The sequence below is a fragment of the Melanotaenia boesemani genome, chromosome 22 (assembly GCF_017639745.1).
Source record: "Melanotaenia boesemani isolate fMelBoe1 chromosome 22, fMelBoe1.pri, whole genome shotgun sequence".
Lineage (NCBI taxonomy): Eukaryota > Metazoa > Chordata > Actinopteri > Atheriniformes > Melanotaeniidae > Melanotaenia > Melanotaenia boesemani.
The window spans coordinates 24,920,947-24,942,512 of NC_055703.1; the positions used below are offsets into that span (position 1 = coordinate 24,920,947).

Sequence of the window (21,566 nt, forward strand, 5' to 3'; positions counted from 1 at the left end):
TCCAGCTGATGAAGTATTCTGTGGTTTCAGCAGCAGGTGGATGGAGACGTGTTTACTGGTGAGACTGGGCTGATACAAGAAAACATCCACTAACAAGCTGCTTATTTCCTCTTATTCAACCTCTTTCATCTGGATACTTACACACAAATTAGATCATAAAATACTGAAATGTTTCATTACATTTGAATAAAGTGAGAGCAACGTTTATATGAGCTGCCTGCATAAAAACCCTCTGAGGTCCCAATGAGGAGGAGACATCAACCACAGGAAGTAGAAACCACATTTTATTATAAGAAGTTCTGCTTCAGACACTTTGAGAGTCGACAGCGAGAGAACAAGTCACAGAAAACAAGAGGAGAGAAAAATGTTTGGATTGAAATCTTTTAAATTATCTCTGCTTCTGACATGGATGCTTCCATTTACAGGTAAGGAAACATGACGTCTGTTATAAATATAAAGACAGGTAACATTTATTTAACTGTGTCAGAAGTTTAATGTGGGATTTTAACCATCATCCTCATGACATGCTTCATTATATCTGACACATTTTCTGGTTTTTATCCAGATTTTAGTTTCCATGTATTATTTTATGTTATTAAATGAAAGTGAATGTTTATGGTTCGAGTTCAAATTTATTTATATAGCACATTTTTGCAATAGCAGTTGTCCAAACTGCTGAACAATAAAACAAAGAACACTCCACAGTTGAAAATAAAACACTCCACAATAAAACAATAAAAAACCAATGAAAACAAAAACAGAAATAAAAATTGATGAAAAAGATTAAATCAATAATAAAAAAAAAAATAATAAAACAACAAAATTAGAATTAAAAACTAGAACTTTGAAGTTTACAGTTCAGGACATGATGTGCACTGACATGTAGAAAATATAAAATGTCTTATAATGGCAGACGACATGACTTGGTGTGTTATTAATATGTTATTTCATGAGAGCAGCTTGTTTTAACATGATGAGTTTATTCTTCAAACATGGATCTAAAATAAAGAATAAAGTCTGAACATAACAGCTGAACTTTGTTTTTCTTTTTCTCTCATTTTCAGCAGAAACTCAACAATTTTCTTACACGACTGCGACGGTTGGAGATGACGTCACTTTGACTTGTGAAGGTTTCAGAGAATTTAATGATCAATGTTTCAGTGCTACATGGACATACAGTATATCAGTAAAAACAGTGACACTGTATGACTACGGGAAGATTCACAGAGAAGCTGGATCTAAATCAGACAGACTGAGTGTTACAGAAAAATGTTTCCTGGTTATAAAGAAGGTCACAGTGGAGGATGATGGTCTTTACAACTGCAGACAGTTTAAATCATTAGGACGTCAAATTACAGATTCTTACATTCTACTTTCTGTTACTAACAGTGAGTATTTATATCATGTTGTTTTCTTCTTTAACTGTCTCATTAAAAAACTGTGAAATGTTCCAGTAATGATGGAGGCAGTGAGGAAGTTTCATGGAAAGACACTGATATGGTGACATGATGCTCTGAGACTCATGGAGGCTGGAAACAGAATGAGAGGCTGAATTATTGATTTGGATCAATGAAACAGTGTGATGACATCATCAGTTTAGTCATTTTAACCTGTTTCTCTCTAAATCATTAATGTAATTTAAACTCAATCATGTGAGGACAGAAAGAAAAAAACATGTTTAACTCGTTTCATTGAGGAGTTTTGTTTCCCGTCTTTCTGTGAAAAACAAAACTGGATTTTTTTAAAGATGTGTGAGAGACGATGCTGCAGTAACTATGACATGTTCTCTTTTAAAACCAGGAAGGACCTTGACACCAGTCCCCCTGATGTCCACAACTACAACAACAAAAGCAACAACACCATCAACACCATCAACAACAACTCCAACAACAAAAACAACATCAACAACATCAAGTCAAGCATCAGACACTTCAACAACTGGAGCTAAAACTGAAACACATCCAGGTTTGTTGTGTCTAAACATCATCTTCAACAAACAAAGAGCAAACTGATGATTAATGATTCCATCACAGTTGGTGTGGACAGGAAAGATTTTGTTCCTCCTGACTTTCCGTCCATGTTTGCTTTCATGTTGTGATTGTAGATTTTCAGAGACTCCAACTGAGCTGACATGTGTCTCTGTTTTCATGTCAGCGCTGCAGCAGCAGAAGATGTTTTTCATTAGTCAGCAGCTAATAATCAGACTAAGTGATGAGTGACAGGTTCTGTGAAGAAAGCAACCTGTAAAATGTTTGACAAACACTTTAGAGACACAGCTTCACCGCTCTGCCTGAATGAACACCACGTTTCATCTACGTTTCTTATCTGAAGCCACATGAGTGAGAACAGAGCAGACTGAGCTGAAATCTTTGCCTCTCTTAAAGGTTGTTGGTGGAGGATGGTCTATGTTCCTGTGGGTGTAGCAGCGCTCTCCATCATCGTTGTGTCCGTCAGCATGTGGACGAGATCAAAAGGTAACAACAGGACATTTTGAGAAAACAAGAATTTAGTCCTTTTTATTCTTTTCCTGTTATCATTGTGGCAAAATTGTGAGTTTTAAACTAAATCATCAAATATTTAAACACATTTTTAATTCTTGATCAAATAACATGCAAAATAAAGAGAAGTTGTTCTGAATCTACTGTCAGTATAAATGATGCTGTCTTCACCAAAACAACCTCCTGGATCGTCTGTTCATGCAGACAGAAAATATCTAGATTTATGTTAGAAGAACTTGCCTTCAGGTGGTGAGAGAAACTGCAATATAGCCAGACGAGACACCAACACCCCACCCAACCCCAAGGCAGTCACTGGGTAACAGTGTGAGAAGACCTCCCTGCCTCAGGCATATTTGTGAGAAGTGTGTTTTGTTTGTTTACAATTAAAATTCTGGGGCTATAACCACTCAGTGCTGAGTGTGACACCACAGAGGCAGTCCCACCTGCCAGATACCATGTGGCACGACCCCCATGACTTATGTTATTGTAGTGTTAGTGTTAGTGTTTTTGTGTATTGGTGACTAAGTGCTCCAAGTAGCAGCAAACGAGGCCTCGTAGGTGGCCACATCTGCAACCTCCCATACAACATGCACACTCCTCAAAGCCCTACATGTATGGGTGTGTGAAAGAGTTGGGGGAAGAGAGGGTGTGGGGATGTAGGACTGGAGGGAAGGAAACCCACAAGTGGAGTTTAAAAATGGCGTCTACTGAGGTGATGGTGGCACCAAAACAAACTAATTTAATCAATGAGAATGGAAATCGTTTCTTCTGGATAAAACAGAGACAAAGTTCACAGTTCTGATGATTTTTTTTTCCCCACAGGTTAGCAGTGATGAGGATGATGATGAAGATGGCGTGGTGAGCTACACAAATGACCTGCAGTCATTTCAAAGTGCAGCAACTGGATCTTAACTTGGCTGAATATTAGATTTTTCTTGTCTTGTTGTGTCTTTTCTCTTCCAGAGAACTCACTGTGTTCACATTGATCAGGTTTTGTTGTTGGTGTGTTTGTCAGCTCTGACTTATAATAACAATTTATCCCTAAATATCTGAATATGTTGTAAATAAGTTTATACTCAAAGTTAAACTTGCTTTTTTTCCTTATATTTGATATACATTGTTACAAACAATTTTTACAAAAGCATTTAAACATCATCGATAGTAACCTGTATATAAATATTCATGTAACTGTATACTGAAATAATCTTTGACGTGTTCCCTGTTTGTACTGTAAACTCAGTAAAAGATCTTATCTTGACTCGACTCTTCTCTGTTTTTCTGTTTCTTTTTTTTCTCTCTTTCTCCAAACGGTGCATGTTTAAAATGGCCAGTGTGTTCAAATCCTTTTGCTAGTGTGTGACATGGTGTGTAAAACTGGCTGCAATGTCACGCAGCGTCCCAGAAGAAAAACTGGTAGAAAAAGAAAAACTTGCTGTTTCTCAGTCTCGGGACACTGCTTGGTAGGGACGGCTCCAGAAATGCACATAATACATGTCACTGTGCTGCCAGACATGTACGTCCAATATTGCCCACATGGGTTCACCTTTAGGTGAGCTGTTACATGTAATCTCAGGTGGCACCGAACAGGCTGCACATGTAGAGCTGAGCTGTTCATGATGTTGGACAGAAACCTGTTAACCTGTTAATCTGTCATGTAATCAATAATGAAAGAAAAGTTTCATCTTTGTTTGAGCCAGTTTTTGTTAAGTCCACTGTGGGCTGTTGTAGTAACATCCAAACCAATTTTATTTGTAGAGCAAAAACAACACTTTCAACCAAAGTGATGTACACAGCAAAGGTAAAACACGCAACTATAACTCGTAATAACTCCATAATTAAAAAAACATTAGGTGGTAACAATGAAAGCAAGCATCTCAGGCCGAGTTAAAAGCCACTGAGAAATAATGTGTTTTAAGATAGATATAAGGTGAATCTGCCTGTCTGCTTCGAATAAAATCTCAGTTCTCTCTGAGCTTCCTCTTGGTCTTAGAAACAACTAACAATAATTGATCTGCCGACCTGAGTAAACAGATGCTGCATATGGTTGGAGCAGATACTGTGGGGCGTGGCCATGAAGACATTTAAAACCATTTAAAAAGATTTTATAATGAATCCTAAAACTAACCGAAGCCAGTTAAGTGAAGCCAGAATTGGGGTAATATGCTCCCATTTCTTAGTAGCATGACTGTTTAACATGGCTGACTGTTAAAAAGCGGTCTGCAAATATTACTGACTTGTTAGCCTCGTGAAAAACATAAAGATGTTTTTATCTGTTACTTTGAGGAGGGATCAGCTGGAAATCTGTAATAAAATATACTGATGTATAAAGTTAAAAATAAGTTGTTGCTGAGAAATATAAAAAACATGTGCATGTGTCATAATCTAATCATAAAAAACTTCATGTTTATTCCTCCATGTTTAAAAAAATTTAATGTCTTCAGCGAGGAAACGGTGAGATAAACTCACCAACCACAACTCAGTGGTGACGTTGAACAAGCCTGTTATCTCTCTCAGAATTTATAGACATTTTTATTTTTGACTACATAAGCTGTTTGAATACCAAAACATATAGAGATTTTATTAAAGAAAGATATTTGTTATTAGAATATTGACGTCAAACATGAGCCAATCTCTTATTTCAGTTATAAAAGGGAAGAGTGGGTGTGAGATGATGAAGCAACTGAGGTAAAATTCTCACTAGTGAATCAACCACATGTTTTTTTTAGATGCTCCTTCTACCCACATTCTCACCAACGAAACTTCCCCTTTAGAAAAAAAATGACTTTAGTCGACCACTAAACCATCGTATCTGTGTTGTTTCCAGCTGCAGGTGCATGAAAACACAACATTGTTTAGTTGTTGCAGATTATGTCAGTTTGGCCATAAAATACTGAAATATTTCTTTAAAACTGAGAGAGAAGTTTGAGCTGCCTGCATAAAAACCCTCTGAGGTCACAATGAGGCGGAGACACCAACCACAGGAAGTAGAAACCACAGTTTACAACGAAGTTCTGGTTTAGACACTTTGAGTCGACAGCGAGAGAACAAGTCAGAAAACAAGAGGAGAGAAAATGTTTGGAGTTAATTCTTTTAAATTTCCTCTGCTTCTGACATGGATGCTTCCATTTACAGGCAAGGAAACAATGATTATTACAATTATAAAGAGAAATGATCTGTATTGATGTTCCTACTCAGTTTTTGAGGTGACACTTATTTAACGTCAATTGGTGTTTTATTAATTATATTATTATATGTTCTTGAATATAAAAAGCAACTCCACCTCCACACTTATTTTGATCAAGTCTGTAGAAGTTATGTCCCTGCATTGCAACCTGATTGTGATCTATGCATCTAAATGTGTGTGTGTGTGTAAATTTTATCCAGATTTTAGTTTCCATGTATTATTTTATGTTATTAAATGAAAGTGAATGTTTATGGTTAGAGGAAGTTTACAGTTCAGGACATGATGTGCACTGACATGTAGAAAATATAAAACGCCTTATAATGGCAGACGACATGACTTGGTGTGTTATTAATATGTTATTTCATGAGAGCAGCTTGTTTTAACATGATGAGTTTATTCTTCAAACATGGATCTAAAATAAAGAATAAAGTCTGAACATAACAGCTGAACTTTGTTTTTCTTTTTCTCTCATTTTCAGCTGAAACTCGACAATTTTCTACCACAACGGTTGGAGATGACGTCACTTTGACTTGTGAAGGTTTCAGAGAATTTAATGATCAATGTTTCAGTGCTACATGGATCTACAGTTTATCAGGAAAAGCAGTGACACTGTATGAAAAGGGGAAGGTTCACAGAGATGCTGGATCTAAATCAGACAGACTGAATGTTACAGAAAAATGTTTCCTGGTTATAAAGAAGGTCACAGTGGAGGATGAAGGTCGTTACACCTGCAGACAGTTTAAATCATCAGGACGTAAAGTTACAGACTCTTCAGTTCAACTTTCTGTTACTAACAGTGAGTATTTACATCTTTAAAGGGACATTGTGTAGGAATTACTGTCATCTGTTTTTTTTTTGTTTTTTTTTTTGGTAAGCAAGTTTTTATTTTTTCATCATAAGAGTGATGTTTTTGTGCTTTTTTTTTCATTAGAAAATAAAATTATGTTTAATATTTTAATCAAAACTTAAATAAAAAAATCTGAACAGAACCACACCAATCAAGTAAAGTAAATAAAAGACCAAGTCTGAACCTTTGGACACTTTAAATTGAATAATTTCTCCATTTTTGTCCTGACACACTTTCCTTTTTAGCATGGTGGTATGATCCTAGTCTTTCCTCGTATGTAGTGGACCTCATGGTCCCACCACGTCTAAAGATTCCTCTCTTAAACAGGAATCAGTTCTTCTCAGTCGCTAAAAAGAATCGTCTCTCAGAGCCGACTCGTTTATGAACGACACATCACTACTGCGCTCTGAGAGAGCAAGGCAGTGGAAGGAAAAACTGGGAGTTGACTCTTCTGATTCACTACGAAGCATCGGCTTTCAGAGCCGTATCTTTAGCACATGACAGAAAACTACAGGGCAGCGGTCCCTGAGGACCAGGGTTGAGAAACACTGCTTTATAGTCTGTAAAACTCTTACAGAAATATTCCAGTAATGATGGTGGCAGTGAAGATGGTTAATGTAAAGATACTGATATGGTGACATGTTGCTCTGAGACACATGGAAACAGAATAAGATGGGTGAAATATACCAAATACGTTCTGCATCAATCAAATGAGGAAAGAAAGATAAACATGTTTAACTTATTTATTTATGGAGTTTTGTGTCCCGTCTTTCTGCGAAATGAGAAACTGGATTTTTTTTAAGACGTTAAAAATAATATCAGTGTTTTTAAATCGTAATTGCTGCAGTAAATATGTCTTTAATTTTCAGAAAAGAATAGTAAATCAGAACCAACCTCACCACTAGTCACTCCATTGCCCACAACAACAATGACAACAACAACAACAATGACAACAACAACAACAACATCCCCACAAGCATCAGTCGCACCAACAACTGATGGAAAAACTGGATCAAACGCAGGTTTGTTGTCTAAACGTCAACTTAAATAAACAAAACCAAACAGCAGAATTAATGATAATTAGTGACTCCATCAGGAAGCTTTTTGTTCCTCCTGACTTTCCGTCCATGTTGTGATTGTAGATTTTCTTCTGGCATCACTGATCAGTGCAGCTGTTGCTTCAGCAGCTCTCTTAATAACTACATTGATGATCATCAGATGGAGGAAAACTAAAGGTGAGAAAATTCCCACATTAAACTTTTATAAACACAAGTTTAGTTAAAGATGGATTTTCTGAGTTGGATGTAAATTTGATTCTATTTGATTCTTATAGGAAATAAAACTCAGATGGATGAAACAGCTGTGAGTTTTTAAACTGGATTATCACATTTAGTTTCCATAATAAATTATTACAGTTTCCTCCTGAGATTAATGAAGTATTAATGAACTAATTTGACATGTTTAAATATTTCTATGATAGTTTGTTTTATGTTGTTGGAAACAGAAACTTTAACCAGACTGTGTTTGTTCAGGAGTTCAACTCTGCAGGGACTCGGCCTGGTCCAGAGACCAGTCAGGACACGGTGAGATCACACACACCCACACACACACACACACACACACACACACACACACACACACACACACACACACACACACACACACACACACACACACACACAGCTCAAACTGATCTTTGGATCTAATTTCCTGGTTCAAAAGAAAGAAAAAGTAAAGATGAGGATGCTTCTGCAGAGAAGATGTTCTTTCCGGCTTCCTCCCACCATCCAAAGACATGCATGTTAGGTTAACTGGTCACTCTAAATTCTCCCTTTAGTGAGTGTGCGCATGTTTGGTTGTTTGTGTGTTGGTCCGGCGATGGACTGGCGACCTGTCCAGGGAGCACCTGTCCTTCAATCACTGAATCAGCAAAGCTTTAATTTCAGCATGAAATATTTCTGTTTTTATTTATTTTGATAAATGTAGAAATGTGTGTGTGTGTCCTTGTCTGACCTCCATCTCTCTGCAGGCTGATGCTGCAGATGTTCACTACGCCTCCATCAGCTACTTGAACATGAGCAACACGGGAGCCCGGGTGAGCTGTCTGACTGGTTCATAATAGTCATGTTTATTCTTGTGTATGATTTACACATTGTTCCTGTACACACTTATCTTAACATCCAGGTTTAGATGTAAATGTTGGAGAGTGAATCGTGATGTTTTGTTGTTTCTTTTCTCTGTGTCCCAGGTTCACAGTAGAGACCATGATGAACACAGAGTGACCTACAGCACTGTTAAAGCTCCTGCTGCAGCCTCCACTAATCCCAACCACATCTACGCTACTATCCAAGCATACAGATGAAAGACTTCTAAAATATTTTTATTTATTTATTTCCTACATAAATGATCAGTTTTAAGCTTTCTTTTTCTGTGCAGTCCAAAGCGTACAAAGTTTTATGTTTTATTTCACATTTACAGTAAGTTTAGGGGGATGTACTGGCAGAAATGCAGTGATGACATATACAAATATATATTTTCTGTGGTGTGAAACGAAGGTGAAAGTAAGTAAGAATGGTTAAGTCCCATATATTGAGTCATATAATACTGTAAGAACAACATTTACTGGTAAAGATTTCTCAAGATGAAGTGAATTCTTAGAAAAGAGAAGTGTCTTCTTTCCTCATCAGCTGATGAAACCAGAAAAGTTATTTTTATTTATATTCTGTTCACACTGCAGTGAGATTACATTGGCTGTGAATTAGTGATGTATAAATACATTGAACTGAGCATCTAACCGATTATTTACCTCTGTTGATATGTCATAACTGAATCATATATTAATCAGACCACCAGCTCTGGCTCAAAGCAGAAACGTAACTGGGTTGTTTCTTCTTTTTTAGAGGGATTGTAGTAAGATTCATCTACATTGGAAAAAAATGAGGTCACTAAGCTGAGCAAACATTAATCACAGGAAGTCAAAGCTAAATCTGTCTTTAACGAGCTTCTGATATTTTAATGAGATAAGAGGAAAGAAAAGCAACATTTCTGAGTTTCATTTCCGTTTTTTTTTTTTATTCCCTGCATGTGAAGCATGAAAGTGTCAGAATAAAAAGATGGTGTGATGTTAGACGTTACAACCAGGAGATGATGAAAGTGTTCCTCTTCCTCTTTGCTCAGTGGAAAAACTTGAGAAATTACTTTTTTTTTTCTGATGTGGAAACACTTACATGAGCCGTATGTCCTTCCTGCACCCTGTAGGCAGAGGTCATTTGATTTCCAACCCTGATCCTCAAAAGCTTGTTTATCCTGCCGGTGTTAGATGTTTCCCTGCTACAACACACCTGATTCACCAGACACAGCAGGAAAACATGAAATGCCTTCAGGACAGTAGGCCTTTGGGACTGGAGTTAATGATCCCTGGTTTAGAAGTCACATATCTATCCATCTATCTATCTGTCTGCCATATATGTATATATATATATATATATATATATATATATATATATATATATATATATATATATATATATATATACCTATATATATGTATATAATATATATATATAATTGTATTGATTAAATATTGATTAAATAATGAGCATGACACCGAGTCATGAGTAGTTGAAGTATTTTTATTTGTGATCATATTAGTTTATATTAACTATTAACAGGCATTTAGCAGATCTGTCATCTGGAGCAGGTTTATTGCAGAAGTTGTCCTGAAATAAACATGTTAGAGATTAGGCTTTAGAAATACTTAAATAATAAACTCATACTTGTTTATTATTTTTATTAAACAATTATATTTAACGGCGCTGCATTCACCACACAGGGCCATGAAGATTTCTACCGCACCACCTTTTCTTCACATGCAGGACACAGCACATAGTTTATGGGGTAAAGGGCTGAGAGTGATGCCCCCACGTGGAGTCAGATCTAATTCATCCTCTGAAACTCCAGGAGGAGGAGTGAACCGGAAGTGCTGTAGGAGCGTGGTGAAGAAGATGAAGAGCTCCATCTTTGCCAGACTTTCTCCTAGACAAATCCGGCGACCTGCAGGAGAGAATCATGGGAAAACTTTGGAAATCTTTTCCTGAATGCAGCTTCAACAGAAAAGGTCAGAGTTCACAAACCTGCAGAAAATGGTATGAAGGCATCTCGCATGACGAAGTCTCCATCTTTGTTCAGGAAGTGAGCAGGATAAAAGGTGTGTGGTTTCTCCCACTCTCTGGGATCATACAGGACAGATGTGAGGAGAGGATACACCGTGGTTCCCTGAAGAAATGATAATACACACACTTAACATTTTATAATTTGCTAAATGGTACTATTACTTTAGATATAGATCTCTAAAAAGTTAAACAGTTCTTATCAAATAAGACATTACTAATAAATAGAAGATGCAAAAAGTAGAAATAATAATAAATAAAAAAAAAAAACAAACAAAAACAAAAAAAAAACAGAAGGATATCTCTTAGAAAACTGAATCCTGACAAATTTGGAGAAATTAAAAGAAGGTGTTGTTTTAACATGAATCCAGCCTTGAGGCGAAATGAAAACCTGACAGCGAGCTCTTCTTCAGGGGTTAATTTCAGTTCTATATCTGGCATCTTTTATCACATCTGGGCAGATGTTGCCCAATCAGTTAAAAACTGGTTTTAATGCAGAAAAAGGTGTTGAGATCAGCTTCATTTGATTCAGGTGTGTGGAAGCAGAGAAACAGCTGAAGGGCTGGAGGTAAAGATTTCTATCCTGTCCTACAGCTGGGTTGCCAGTTCTGTTTTTTATATACATCGGGGAGATGTAAGTGAGAGAATGTAAGAAAAAAAAAAAGAAAAAATAAAACCACTCAGAAAAAAAGACTGTTTCTGTATTTTCCTAAAGTGTCATTTTTTTTGGAGTGAAATGATGCATTCAGTGTCATCCGGTTTTCTAAACGTCAGTCTAACCTTCTTAATGAAGTAACCATGAAACCAGATGTCTTTGGTGGTTTTGTGAGGGAGTGACATGGGGACGATGTTGGCCAGTCTCTGGGTCTCATGGATGACAGCGTTGGTGAAGGGAAGGCTCTTCCTGTCTGCAACCTGCACCTGACGATCTCCTATGACCCTTCTGATCTCCTCCTGGACCTGGTCTTGATGATGGAACAGGACAAGATTACAGCAAAGTCATTCATCATGTTGATAAAAGACATTTTTATTATTGCTGTGACATTTTGAATAACTCAAGCTCTTTACCTTGTATCTTTGGGTACTTGGCCATCAGCAGCAGACCCCATCTCAGAGTGGTTGATGTGGTCTCAGTGCCAGCATTGAACAGGTTTGTGACTGTCATTAAAAGGTTTGCATCATGGAAATGACTGTTAGTAATCCCAGACTCCTGCACACACACATGCAATAGTGTATTCATCAGACGGAGGCTTTCAGTTTTTCTACTGCAGGGTGTGACGGTGCAAAACTTAATAAGGTTAAAAACTGATGAGGCAGGATTACGTTAGGAAAGCTGAGGTTCTTTAGTGAATGTGTGCAGAAAATGGAGAAAAGGAAGCACAAAAATTCAACTTTTAAATAGTTATCTGATCATGTTTATGGAGATTTTGTTGTTTTTTTTCTCACTATCTTGGAGGATGGGCATGCATTCAGCTAGTTAAACTGTAATATTCCAAAAGATAATACAAATCCCAACCTCCAGTTTTTGCTTGCGCACAAGAAAGGCGTCCACAAAACCTCTGCACATCTGTGGGTTGAGGGTTTCTTTCAGGTGTTGGAAGAAGGTAAAGTTCTGCTTCCTGTTGGCAGCAGCCAGGGCGAGGAACTCCTTTTGTTTTGCAAGCCACTTGCCGAGCCACGGGAACAGGTTGTAAATCTTTCAAGCAGGAAAAGCGTCAGAGGTTACGTAACACGTGCCAGAGAAAAAGCAGAAAACTCACCTGTAACAGTTAATGAATAACTAAGCTTCAATGAAAAGCACCTGAATGGAGGGAGCACCAGTGAGCTGGATGCTGTAATTAGTTCGATCCACCATCGATGTGAACTCTGGATCATTATATTCAAATCTGCTGCCATATACCATGGAGCAGATAATGTTAGAGACGGCATAGTTCAGAGGCTGCATTGAATCAAAACCTTCTCCTGTAACAAGGGAAGACAGAAAAGTGTAAATAATGTGAATAATAATTAATTTACAAACAGATTAATTCTGATTAAATTCAATTCTACCTTTGAATTGTTTAAAAACATCAATCAGATGCTGACATTCATCAATGATTTTGTCCTCACAAGCCTTCTTGCCCATCCCAAAGTCTCTCAGGTTAGTCAAAGCAAAGCGTCGCATTTCTCTCCACGAGTCGCCGTTGGACCACAAAACCCCTGAGATGAAGCACCACATATTCATTTCAAACATGTAAAGAATATTTATTTGTCTCTTCGCCGACAGACATAAACAAGAAAAAAAAAACATTTCAAAACAACATTAACCAGTTTAATCCCACATTTTCCCTGAGAAATAAATACCTGAATTTCATCTCTTAGACCTTCCCAACACATAACATGTATGAATATTCAGTTTCATGTTGGTTATGTTTTGACCAATTTACACACATAAAAAATTGAAATAACACTAACATGTGTAACATTTCTTAGCTAGGCATGGTTATAGATAGAGAAATAGATAAACAAATATTTTTATATGTATAAAAATAAGATATAGAAGCATCTAAGTTTTAAATAAGAATGCAAAAAGCAAATCAGTGTAAAAAATAATGTGCAAATCTAAAAATGATTATAATTGGAGGGTTGCAATCATATAATTCTCATTATATATCAGTAATAGACAATTTAAAAACATGTATGTGCAAAATATTTCAATTATATTTGTTAAATAAGGTGCTTTACTAACTTCCTCTCCAAGCTTCTCTAGAGGCGTAGACAGGAAGTCAAGACGCCTGGTCATGTGATGATTTACTGACAGCCTTTTTTTTTTTTATTTCTAAACATACATTAGCTCCCCAAAGCCAAAGCAACACTTCCAGAAGCTTCCAGAAGTTAAAGATTATGACTGTTGCTGGTGGGATTAAACAGGATGAAACAACAGAGAAAGCAGAATCATACATTTCCAGCAGGAGGCAGAAGAAGCTGTGCTTAGTGAATCCATCCTTTTCCCACCAGCATGAGTAAAATCACTCGTTCCACCTCCTTCTTTACGTTGTGCACAAGAACTTCTTGTATTTCTCACGTTTGCTTTTTTGAAAACAACCTCCTTAAATGACATTTTCCCTCCTCTGACTAAACTTGCTCTGAATATTTCCTGGGAATTGATTAGTTTTAGCTTTATTTTGTGTGGTTTGATGTTGTGTTTGATCCATTTTGGAAATTAGACGAGATCGAATTGTTAGATTTTATAAATTATTAAGGAAAAATGTTTTGCTTATTTCTTTTTTCTTACCATGCCCTTTGTTAAATTCACGCAGAATTGGAAGCATGTATCTGCCTCCGAACTCCTCGTCATGGTTGACAAGCGCCTCCTTCACCGTCTTGAATCCTGCCAGGACCACCACCTTTTTAGGTCCGAAGTAAACGGTGAAGACCGAGCCGTATTTCTTGGAAAGCTAAGAACAGAAGGAGATGGTGATGTTGCTTAAACCACACAAGTACATTTGATTCCAGCTAGCCTAACTTTCTCTATAAGAGAAGACAAGATAAAATAAGATACAGACAAAGATAAAGATAAAGATAAGTAAATAATTATCTTTTGGAAAGATTAACAACAAAATGATTCATATCAAAATCCCATTTGAAAAGAGAAATTTACACCTCCAAAATCACAAAATCAAAACGTCTGATAAACAGAAGTTTACACTTTTCTTTTCTGAATGGGATTAGTGAGTTGGTGTGAAATGACCTGTTAAAAAACCAGATCAACCTCACCTCCAGTAACGTTTTGTAGGGTTTCTTCAGGTCAATCTGCAGCAGGTTCCCAAGCAGGGGAAGTGGTCTGGGTCCTGGAGGCTCCTTTTGGGAGCTGAAGATGGAGGAAGAGATCAAGTAGATGGCCAGAAGGACTGCCAGAGCCCCCAGCAGGGAGCCCAAATTCAAGGACTGGAGTAAAAATTCTAAAAGTGCCATGACTTTAAGACGTGAGGGTCACAGGGAGCAGTCACCAGTAGAAAATAAAAGTCATTCTGATGGCTCGAACCATCGGTGTGAAGGTTCATCTATGAAAGCTAGTAAATCATTGCTTTAACAGCTGGTACTTTGTTCTCTGTAAAAGTCTAAAAATCTAAGAGATATCTCATTTTAAAATGTCTTATTCACACACTCAGTTACAACTGCATTCTTACCAATTCATAGAAAAGCTGATAATTTCAGCTTCAGAGTGAAAACTGATGTTGCTGTGGTATAAAAATCCACACTGAGCTCATTAGAAAGAGACATGCTGCAGATTCGCTGGGTCAATCATTAACCTGACTGTATACTGCTAGCATTTGTTCTGACTTCCCTTTGAACTTATACGAAAGTTTAATTTGTCCTTCATCCAAGATGAATGAACTTGTTCAACTTGTAAGAGCAAAGAAAGCTGAAAGAAGTTAGACAGGTTTTAAATTTCTACAGGTTCATCTTGAGAATGACCTGAGCTGACTGGTGTCTGTGCAAGAATCCGTCAGCTTCTTCATTTCTTGTGCAGATTTTAAGTGTTTTGTGTTTGTAAAAATATCATTCTGACCTTTTACAGAGCAACTCGTTCGATATGGTACCTCCAGCTGCTTTAGAAATATTCTAAAATATAATTAAAATCTGGACCTCAGAGTCTTATGTCTGGTCACAGTGACAAAAAAGATTTTTTCTTTAAAGCAGACTCAAGAAAAAATGGTGAGAAAAATCTAATTAGTCTTTATTTGGCCATTTAACAAAATGTGAAAAGTCTTTTTTTTTGTATGTTCACTACTTATTATTGCGTAATACATCAAAATTATTGTAAAGCATTATTGAATGCTTCACAACGTCATCTCAGGGCACTTTACTGACAAATCAATTCAAGCCAATTCATAACAAATAATAGCTTAGTTAAAGAAAACCAACATTATTGTTTTATTATTATATTATTTTATTATTAAAGAAAAGTACTGGATTGTTTTTACAATAAAATGAAGCAAAAGGTTTTAGAAACAGTATGTTTTAAATATAAAAATACAGCTTTAAGGGGTTAAAAATAAAAATAACATCTCTCTCAGGATGTGTTAGTATGTATTATTAACTCTAAAGGAAAGGTGCAGAAGTCCTTTTTGCAAACAATAACAGATACAAACATGAATTTATGCCTCTTTCTGTCAAATTCATCACTAAGCAGCAGGGATCTACACATGTTCCTTTTCTACTGAGTGCATGTATGTGGAGGAGGCATGTATAAAAGTAAAGTACCAGTCAAGAGTTAAAGCTCTGGACAGATTTAATCATTAGATTTAAAGGATAAATCTGTCCAAACTTTTCAGAGGTGTGTGTAGAAGGATGACAAATTTGTTCAGATCAACACATGGAATTTCTCTAAGTTTTTCGTTGGTATATGTTTTTATTATGTTTGCATTTTGGGATTTTTATGCAGCATTTTCCTGAATCCAAGACAAAGTGACCATGACCTGGAAAAAGACCAGCAACTATTCCAACTGAGAGGAGACAAAATTAGCCTGTAGCATTTTTGGATCGTTTGAAAACTACTCATAATATCACAGGAGATTTTTTTTTTTTAAATATAAAACAACTCAAACCTAAAAGTGACTCAGCTGTTTGAGTGCATACTTTTTCACACTGTGTCACTTTTACATCAGTTTACTTTGTCTTTGTTCATGATGCAACATGGTACACAGTCCATCTAACTGATGATAAAATGAGGTGGCAGAACATTTTTATTTGTATGATTAAAACACATTGTGTTTAGCTTGTCTGTAGATCCTTTTTTTTTTTTTAGAAAAATCTAGAATAATCTCTCCGACACTCATATTTGCTTCAAAGGCAAAAATGAATCATCAGTATTTCCTTTGCTGTTATTTGCTGTTTTTCTGCTACACTTCAGCCATTCACTCATATTTATTTTTATCTTTATTTTTATCTGAGAGGAAATGATTGTTTATCAGTCTGTTTTGGCCCTGTGATGGTGACCTGTCCAAGGTGTCCGCTGCCTCTCACCTGGTAGCTGCTGGGATAGACACCGGCTCCCTGTGACCCTGTGTCGGAATAAGCTTGTGCAGAAAATTGCTTTATGGATGGATTTTTATCTGTAAAACCCTCTCTATCCAGAAGGGGGTGCAACTGGTTAACTAATAAAAGCAAAGAAAAAATGGCCAAAGTTTCATGACAGTGTTTACTACATACGCAGTCATTTTAATGCAGGCCTCATGTCCTGGTTTCCAGTGTCCCCAGTAAGACAGAAATCATGTGATACAACTTGGACTGAGGAGCAAATGAAGCCTTGGAGAGTTGCATCATACATCAGAAAAGATGTGTTAATGTTGCCATCTCCATTTTTACTGTTCCTGAAACCAACAGTGACAGAAGAGGAAGCAGGCACTATGAGGAAACACGCTTGAGAAATGCTTAAGTCATAATGAAGAAAGCTTCATTTCAGTCACACCCCAGAGCAAGAAGAAAATTCAAATGGATTAAAATGTGTCCGTATCTGATCCTGGTGCTTCTGTTTGCAGGTAAACATCAGTTTTCCATCATTAATACTGATGCTGTTAAACTGGTGAACTCTGTTTCTTTGAACTTCCTGCAGTGATTCAGCTTCTTTTCTGTTCTCGTCTTTTTCAGCACAAACAGAACAAAGTCTCACTTCCGTCACTGTGAGAGAGGGAGATGCAGTGGCTTTGTCCTGCGAGAGCCAGATAGATCAGGTTAAATGCAACCGTACCACCTGGCTTTTAACTAGTCGTATTGGGACAAATGCAACAGATCTGGTTAAGTTTGGGCAGATTAATAAAAATCAGCTTTCTGAAGCTAAATCAGACAGGATGAGTGTTGCAGTGAACTGTTCTCTGATGATTCAGAGAGTCGCAGCTGAGGATGTTGGCAGTTACACCTGCATGCAGTTGAGTTTCTCTGGACAAGAACAAGCTCAACACACAGAGCTGTCCGTTGTTAACAGTGAGTACACATCCTAAACTTTAACATCTTTTACAGCAACAACCTGAAACACTGCAACGAACATGATCTTAATGGAGTTAACTCCTGTTTTTCTTTTCCTCCCCATCAAGTTACTGAACATAAGCACTCTGATCAGGTGAAGTTAAGCTGTGCTGTTTCAACCTACAAACACTGCAAACACCAAGTGAAATGGCTTTTAAATAATCAAGCAATTGATAAAGAAAACAACAATCTGAAGATTATTAACTCAAATTGTTCAGCCAGCGTGACCTTTTCAACTTCTCATTTCATTACCAAATCAAAGGATTATAACATACTGAAGTGTGAGGTGACAGAAAGCCCCACCAACGTGCAGCATTATACCGTCAGGTCTCCTGCTTCAGGTGAGAAAACCTGCAAGAATATAAAAAAATGACCTAGAATCACTTCATTCTGATGCCATAAGTCATGTGTGTTAATGTAAATAATTTGATCTAAAACAGGAAAAAAAAAAACAGTCGTCTGGAGATGAAGTTCCAGCAGTAAAACCATCGTCTGGTACGTCTCATTAAAGATTTCTGCACACTTAGTCTATGTTTTCTCAGCTTTAGAGTCAGACGTACCGATCTGTGACGTACATATGACATACGGTTCTGTGCAAACATCCTCCTTCATTTCTTTAGACTGAAGACAGAAAGAAGGAAATTATTGCAGCAACTTATTGAGACATGAAAACATAAATGAGGAAACAGTTTATAAGGAAGAACACAAAGACTACATTTTTTATTATCTTTTTAATGGAAACACAGTAAAATAAAAAAAAAACAAGGCAAACAAAACATTTCCATCACGTGCTCACAGAAAAGTTCAAGAGTCTCAAGAACCAAATTTTCTAAGTGAAATCTAACCAGAGCGAATGGCTTGTTGACAGCCATGTTTCCATGGAGACCATTTCTGATGATGCTTCTGCCTGTCTGAAGGTCCAGATGCATCTCTCAGGTCCTGATTCAGGTCTTTACTGGACTTCTTATTTGTTAGGGCATCACTTTCAGATCCCGTTCATTTGCTGCATATATTTCTTTTTTTCTGTCAAGGCTACACACACGGCTGAAATATGCAAAATTCTGTTTATTTTTTTATTTGAAGTCTTTATTTGGCCCTTTAAAAAAATATGTTTACAAAATAATAAATAATAAAAAAAATACAAATAAAATAATATTTAATAATAATAATAATAATAATAGTTTTTACCAGGAAATGATGCAAAAGGTCTCAGAAACTATCTGTATCAAATATGACACATAGGGCATTAAAGGGTTAAAGGTGCCCAGCTGTCTGTTATGTGTCGATATAAAACTGGTTCAGCTCTGGAGTTTGAAGCCTTTTTATGCGTGAACGATTCATAGATCATTTTTAAGTAGCTTAAGACAAAACAATAAACAACAACAACTAAATAAACCTAAGAAAACTGTAAGGCACAATGACTGGAATGAAAATGGGTTAAAAGCTGATGTTCAAAGAAAAACTTTGAAAAAACCTCAGAAAGCTGAAAAACTGGCAACTTGGAAGTAAAATTTAAAGAAATGTGGAGAAGATCCAATCGTATGTACAGTACTGTATGTAAGTCTGACAGAAATAAGAAACATTTATCTTATTCTTTTTCTTTTAGCTGCTTGACGTTGAACAGAATCATCTTTTCCTGCTTGTTTAGGATCGTGGTGGGTGTACGTCATTGTGACCGTGGGCGTGGCGGCTCTTTTAACAGCTGCTGTGCTACTCGTACGATGGAGGAAAACCACCGGTGAGGACATCCAGATGAAACTTTAGTAAATAATATCTTAATACTTCTGAATTTTTACAAGAGAAAATAAAAGTTTCTTTCTTTCCTTCTGCCTTCTTAAGGGAAAAGAACACAGACGGATGAAGCTATGGTGAGTTTTTAAAAGATGCCATTCAATAAGACTCATGTAGATGATTTTATAATGGTTTAAGAAAAGGAAAAGATGGAGAGGAAAGTAAACAGTACCTGGCTGGTTGTGTGGAAGCTTTTAAATAATAGCAGTAAAGATCAAACATTACATGAGGAGAGGGGGACACGACTGAAATAAATATGTAAAACAATACACATAGCTATATTCAGCAGATAATATAACGCAGTACAACAGGACAACACCAGTACACGCATCTGACTGTGGGATCAGTTTAACGTTGAACTTTGGGGATCGATACATCTGAAATGATAAGACTACAGAGGAATCATTTTAATTTAATGTTAGCCTTATTTTCATTAAACCTGGAGCCACTTTTTATTCCAGCATGGGTAAACTTGGGGTTTTATTGACTTTGTGTTAAGCTAAATGTCAATTTTTTTCCTAATTACTTAATGAATCAGACCTGCACAAATCTGTACCTCTACTGCTTCCATATTGACTCACCTTGTAATGAAATATAACTTTCTTTAATTCCCGTATCAGGGATTAAGCTTCAACCCTGACCTGGTTCAGTACATTAATAACCTGAAATGTCAGGGAACAGTAAAACGGGGGAAAATATTTTTTTTTTCCTGAAAATACAAACCAGTCATTTGATATTTTTCACTGTGTAGACTGATCCCGAGGAAGGCGTTTCATACTCCTCCATCATTCACACAAAGAAGACCAGCGATAAAAATCAGGTATGTCTTCTTCCACAACAGATTTAATGGTTAAGACTAAATTATTAATGAAAAGGACTTCATTTTATTTTGATGCACTTTGCTTTCATATGCAACATTGGATTCTAGTGTGGAATCATTAATATATTCATATGTTTTTATTTGTAATCTCTTCGTTGTATAGGTTCGGGGAAGTGATCATGCAGTGACCTACAGTACTGTCAAAGTTGGAGCATCCACTGATCCCAGCAGTGTCTACGCTATTATTGATTAGCAAACAAATGAGACCATCTCACGATTTTGATGATGACACATTTATTTACCTGGACAGCTCATGAGTTTAGATTTTGGTTGGTATTACTGCAACTGTGTACTGTTTCTCCATTTAAAATCTGTATAAGATAACAAAATAGGATATGAGAATCCTCATTTGAAAGACTTGGCCGTTTGTTCCTGTAGAGACATATTTTGTCCAGAAGGGGGAGCTATAAACGAGGCTACTGCAACAGTAGCTCAAGTTGACGTCTATATGCTGATTCCCAGAAAAATATGATGCATTTAACTTATTAAATTTAATGATTGCATGTACTGCTGGGTGGTAACTTAAAGTTTATTTGTTTATCAGGGTATGTTTCACCTTTATACTGTGCATTTTGTTTGACCAGCACCTGATTAGTGCCCAGTTGAGAGATATATCGGAATGAGATTCTGGAACCAGAGACAATCAGATGCCACCCCACAGCAGAATGTGACCAGGCTGGTGACCAGCATTAGGTGGTGAGGAGGTGCCATGCTGTTGTGGCTGTATGGGTCTCCCACACGCTACTGAGGTTGTTATTATTATTTAGGAGAATACAATCATCTATTACACGAAACATCTCAAAACAAGAGTGAATACAAACAGAAGAATACTGCAGGGGATTCTGGCACATTTGTGGGGAGCATTACCCACACATTTAGTTGTGTTGCCCACTCCAAAGAAGCTGAATCCTTACAAATCATAGAGGTGATTGTATAGTGTGTGGAAAAACTTACAACTTGTCTTTTATTAAATTCTAATTATATGAACAGGCAGGCATTCAAAATGCCAAATGCTTCATAATGTCCAAATTCAACAGTTGTAATAAAGAGAAGGTGGGGTAGTCATTAGTTGCAGATAAGTCACTTGTTGGCCATCAAAACCAACCAATCAGGGAGGACCATCAGTTCTAAATTTGGTAGAGAATACTATAAGACCCGCCCTACTTTGTTAATTTGACCAATGAGAAGG

At 36.8% G+C, this 21,566-nt stretch overlaps 4 protein-coding genes across 6 annotated transcripts in view; 3 read left to right on the top strand and 1 right to left on the bottom strand.

Annotated features, from left to right (window-relative positions):
- Nucleotides 1-1,848, top strand: part of LOC121633509 — a 94,818-nt gene extending 92,970 nt beyond the window's left edge. Inside the window, exon 2 of the transcript XR_006009066.1 lies at nucleotides 1,801-1,848. The gene's annotated coding sequence lies outside the window, so the exon portion shown is untranslated. The remainder of the gene's footprint in view (nucleotides 1-1,800) is intronic.
- LOC121633510 lies at nucleotides 219-9,316 on the top strand. Of its 2 annotated transcripts, none has more exons than XM_041975609.1 (8): nucleotides 219-425; nucleotides 6,161-6,478; nucleotides 7,399-7,551; nucleotides 7,672-7,764; nucleotides 7,863-7,891; nucleotides 8,062-8,112; nucleotides 8,559-8,624; nucleotides 8,778-9,316. In XM_041975609.1, exons 1-8 carry the CDS (start codon nucleotides 365-367, stop codon nucleotides 8,889-8,891), a joined length of 885 nt encoding a protein of 294 aa, XP_041831543.1. In that variant the 5' UTR covers nucleotides 219-364; the 3' UTR covers nucleotides 8,892-9,316. The 2 variants fall into 2 exon arrangements, with proteins under 2 accessions (XP_041831543.1, XP_041831545.1); XM_041975611.1 differs by lacking the exon at nucleotides 219-425 and adding an exon at nucleotides 5,513-5,630.
- An 831-nt stretch (nucleotides 9,317-10,147) lies between these two features.
- On the bottom strand, nucleotides 10,148-14,965 carry LOC121633543 (cytochrome P450 2K1-like). Its single transcript, XM_041975662.1, has 10 exons — nucleotides 14,455-14,965; nucleotides 13,973-14,135; nucleotides 12,748-12,897; nucleotides 12,500-12,660; nucleotides 12,215-12,394; nucleotides 11,767-11,908; nucleotides 11,479-11,663; nucleotides 10,663-10,804; nucleotides 10,358-10,582; nucleotides 10,148-10,248 (listed from the first exon to the last, which is right to left on the bottom strand). The coding sequence occupies exons 1-9, from the start codon at nucleotides 14,650-14,652 to the stop codon at nucleotides 10,395-10,397; spliced, it is 1,509 nt and encodes a 502-aa protein (XP_041831596.1). The 5' UTR covers nucleotides 14,653-14,965; the 3' UTR covers nucleotides 10,148-10,248; nucleotides 10,358-10,394.
- Nucleotides 14,966-17,136: 2,171 nt separating this feature from the next.
- On the top strand, nucleotides 17,137-20,884 carry LOC121633499. 2 transcript variants are annotated; one of them, XM_041975592.1, is made up of 9 exons: nucleotides 17,137-17,222; nucleotides 17,332-17,664; nucleotides 17,775-18,048; nucleotides 18,149-18,201; nucleotides 19,355-19,444; nucleotides 19,546-19,574; nucleotides 20,249-20,317; nucleotides 20,481-20,587; nucleotides 20,633-20,884. In XM_041975592.1, exons 1-8 carry the CDS (start codon nucleotides 17,186-17,188, stop codon nucleotides 20,568-20,570), a joined length of 975 nt encoding a protein of 324 aa, XP_041831526.1. In that variant the 5' UTR covers nucleotides 17,137-17,185; the 3' UTR covers nucleotides 20,571-20,587; nucleotides 20,633-20,884. The 2 variants fall into 2 exon arrangements, with proteins under 2 accessions (XP_041831526.1, XP_041831525.1); XM_041975591.1 differs by having other exon boundaries at nucleotides 20,481-20,884.
- The last annotated feature ends 682 nt before the right edge of the window (nucleotides 20,885-21,566 follow it).

Excerpts from the sequence above, each read along its gene's own strand:
- LOC121633510 (XM_041975609.1), top strand. The coding sequence starts at position 365 with ATGTTTGGATTGAAATCTTTTAAATTATCTCTGCTTCTGACATGGATG. Across the intron at positions 8,113-8,558 it reads CAGAGACCAGTCAGGACACG|GCTGATGCTGCAGATGTTCA; the intron begins GTGAGATCACAC and ends ATCTCTCTGCAG. Across the intron at positions 8,625-8,777 it reads TGAGCAACACGGGAGCCCGG|GTTCACAGTAGAGACCATGA; the intron begins GTGAGCTGTCTG and ends TCTGTGTCCCAG.
- LOC121633543 (XM_041975662.1), bottom strand. The coding sequence starts at position 14,652 with ATGGCACTTTTAGAATTTTTACTCCAGTCCTTGAATTTGGGCTCCCTG. Across the intron at positions 12,395-12,499 it reads CTGGTGCTCCCTCCATTCAG|ATTTACAACCTGTTCCCGTG; the intron begins GTGCTTTTCATT and ends CCTGCTTGAAAG. Across the intron at positions 11,909-12,214 it reads TGCGCAAGCAAAAACTGGAG|GAGTCTGGGATTACTAACAG; the intron begins GTTGGGATTTGT and ends GTGTGTGTGCAG.
- LOC121633499 (XM_041975591.1), top strand. The coding sequence starts at position 17,186 with ATGTGTCCGTATCTGATCCTGGTGCTTCTGTTTGCAG. Across the intron at positions 18,049-18,148 it reads GTCAGGTCTCCTGCTTCAGG|AAAAAAAAAACAGTCGTCTG; the intron begins TGAGAAAACCTG and ends TCTAAAACAGGA. Across the intron at positions 18,202-19,354 it reads AGCAGTAAAACCATCGTCTG|GATCGTGGTGGGTGTACGTC; the intron begins GTACGTCTCATT and ends CTGCTTGTTTAG.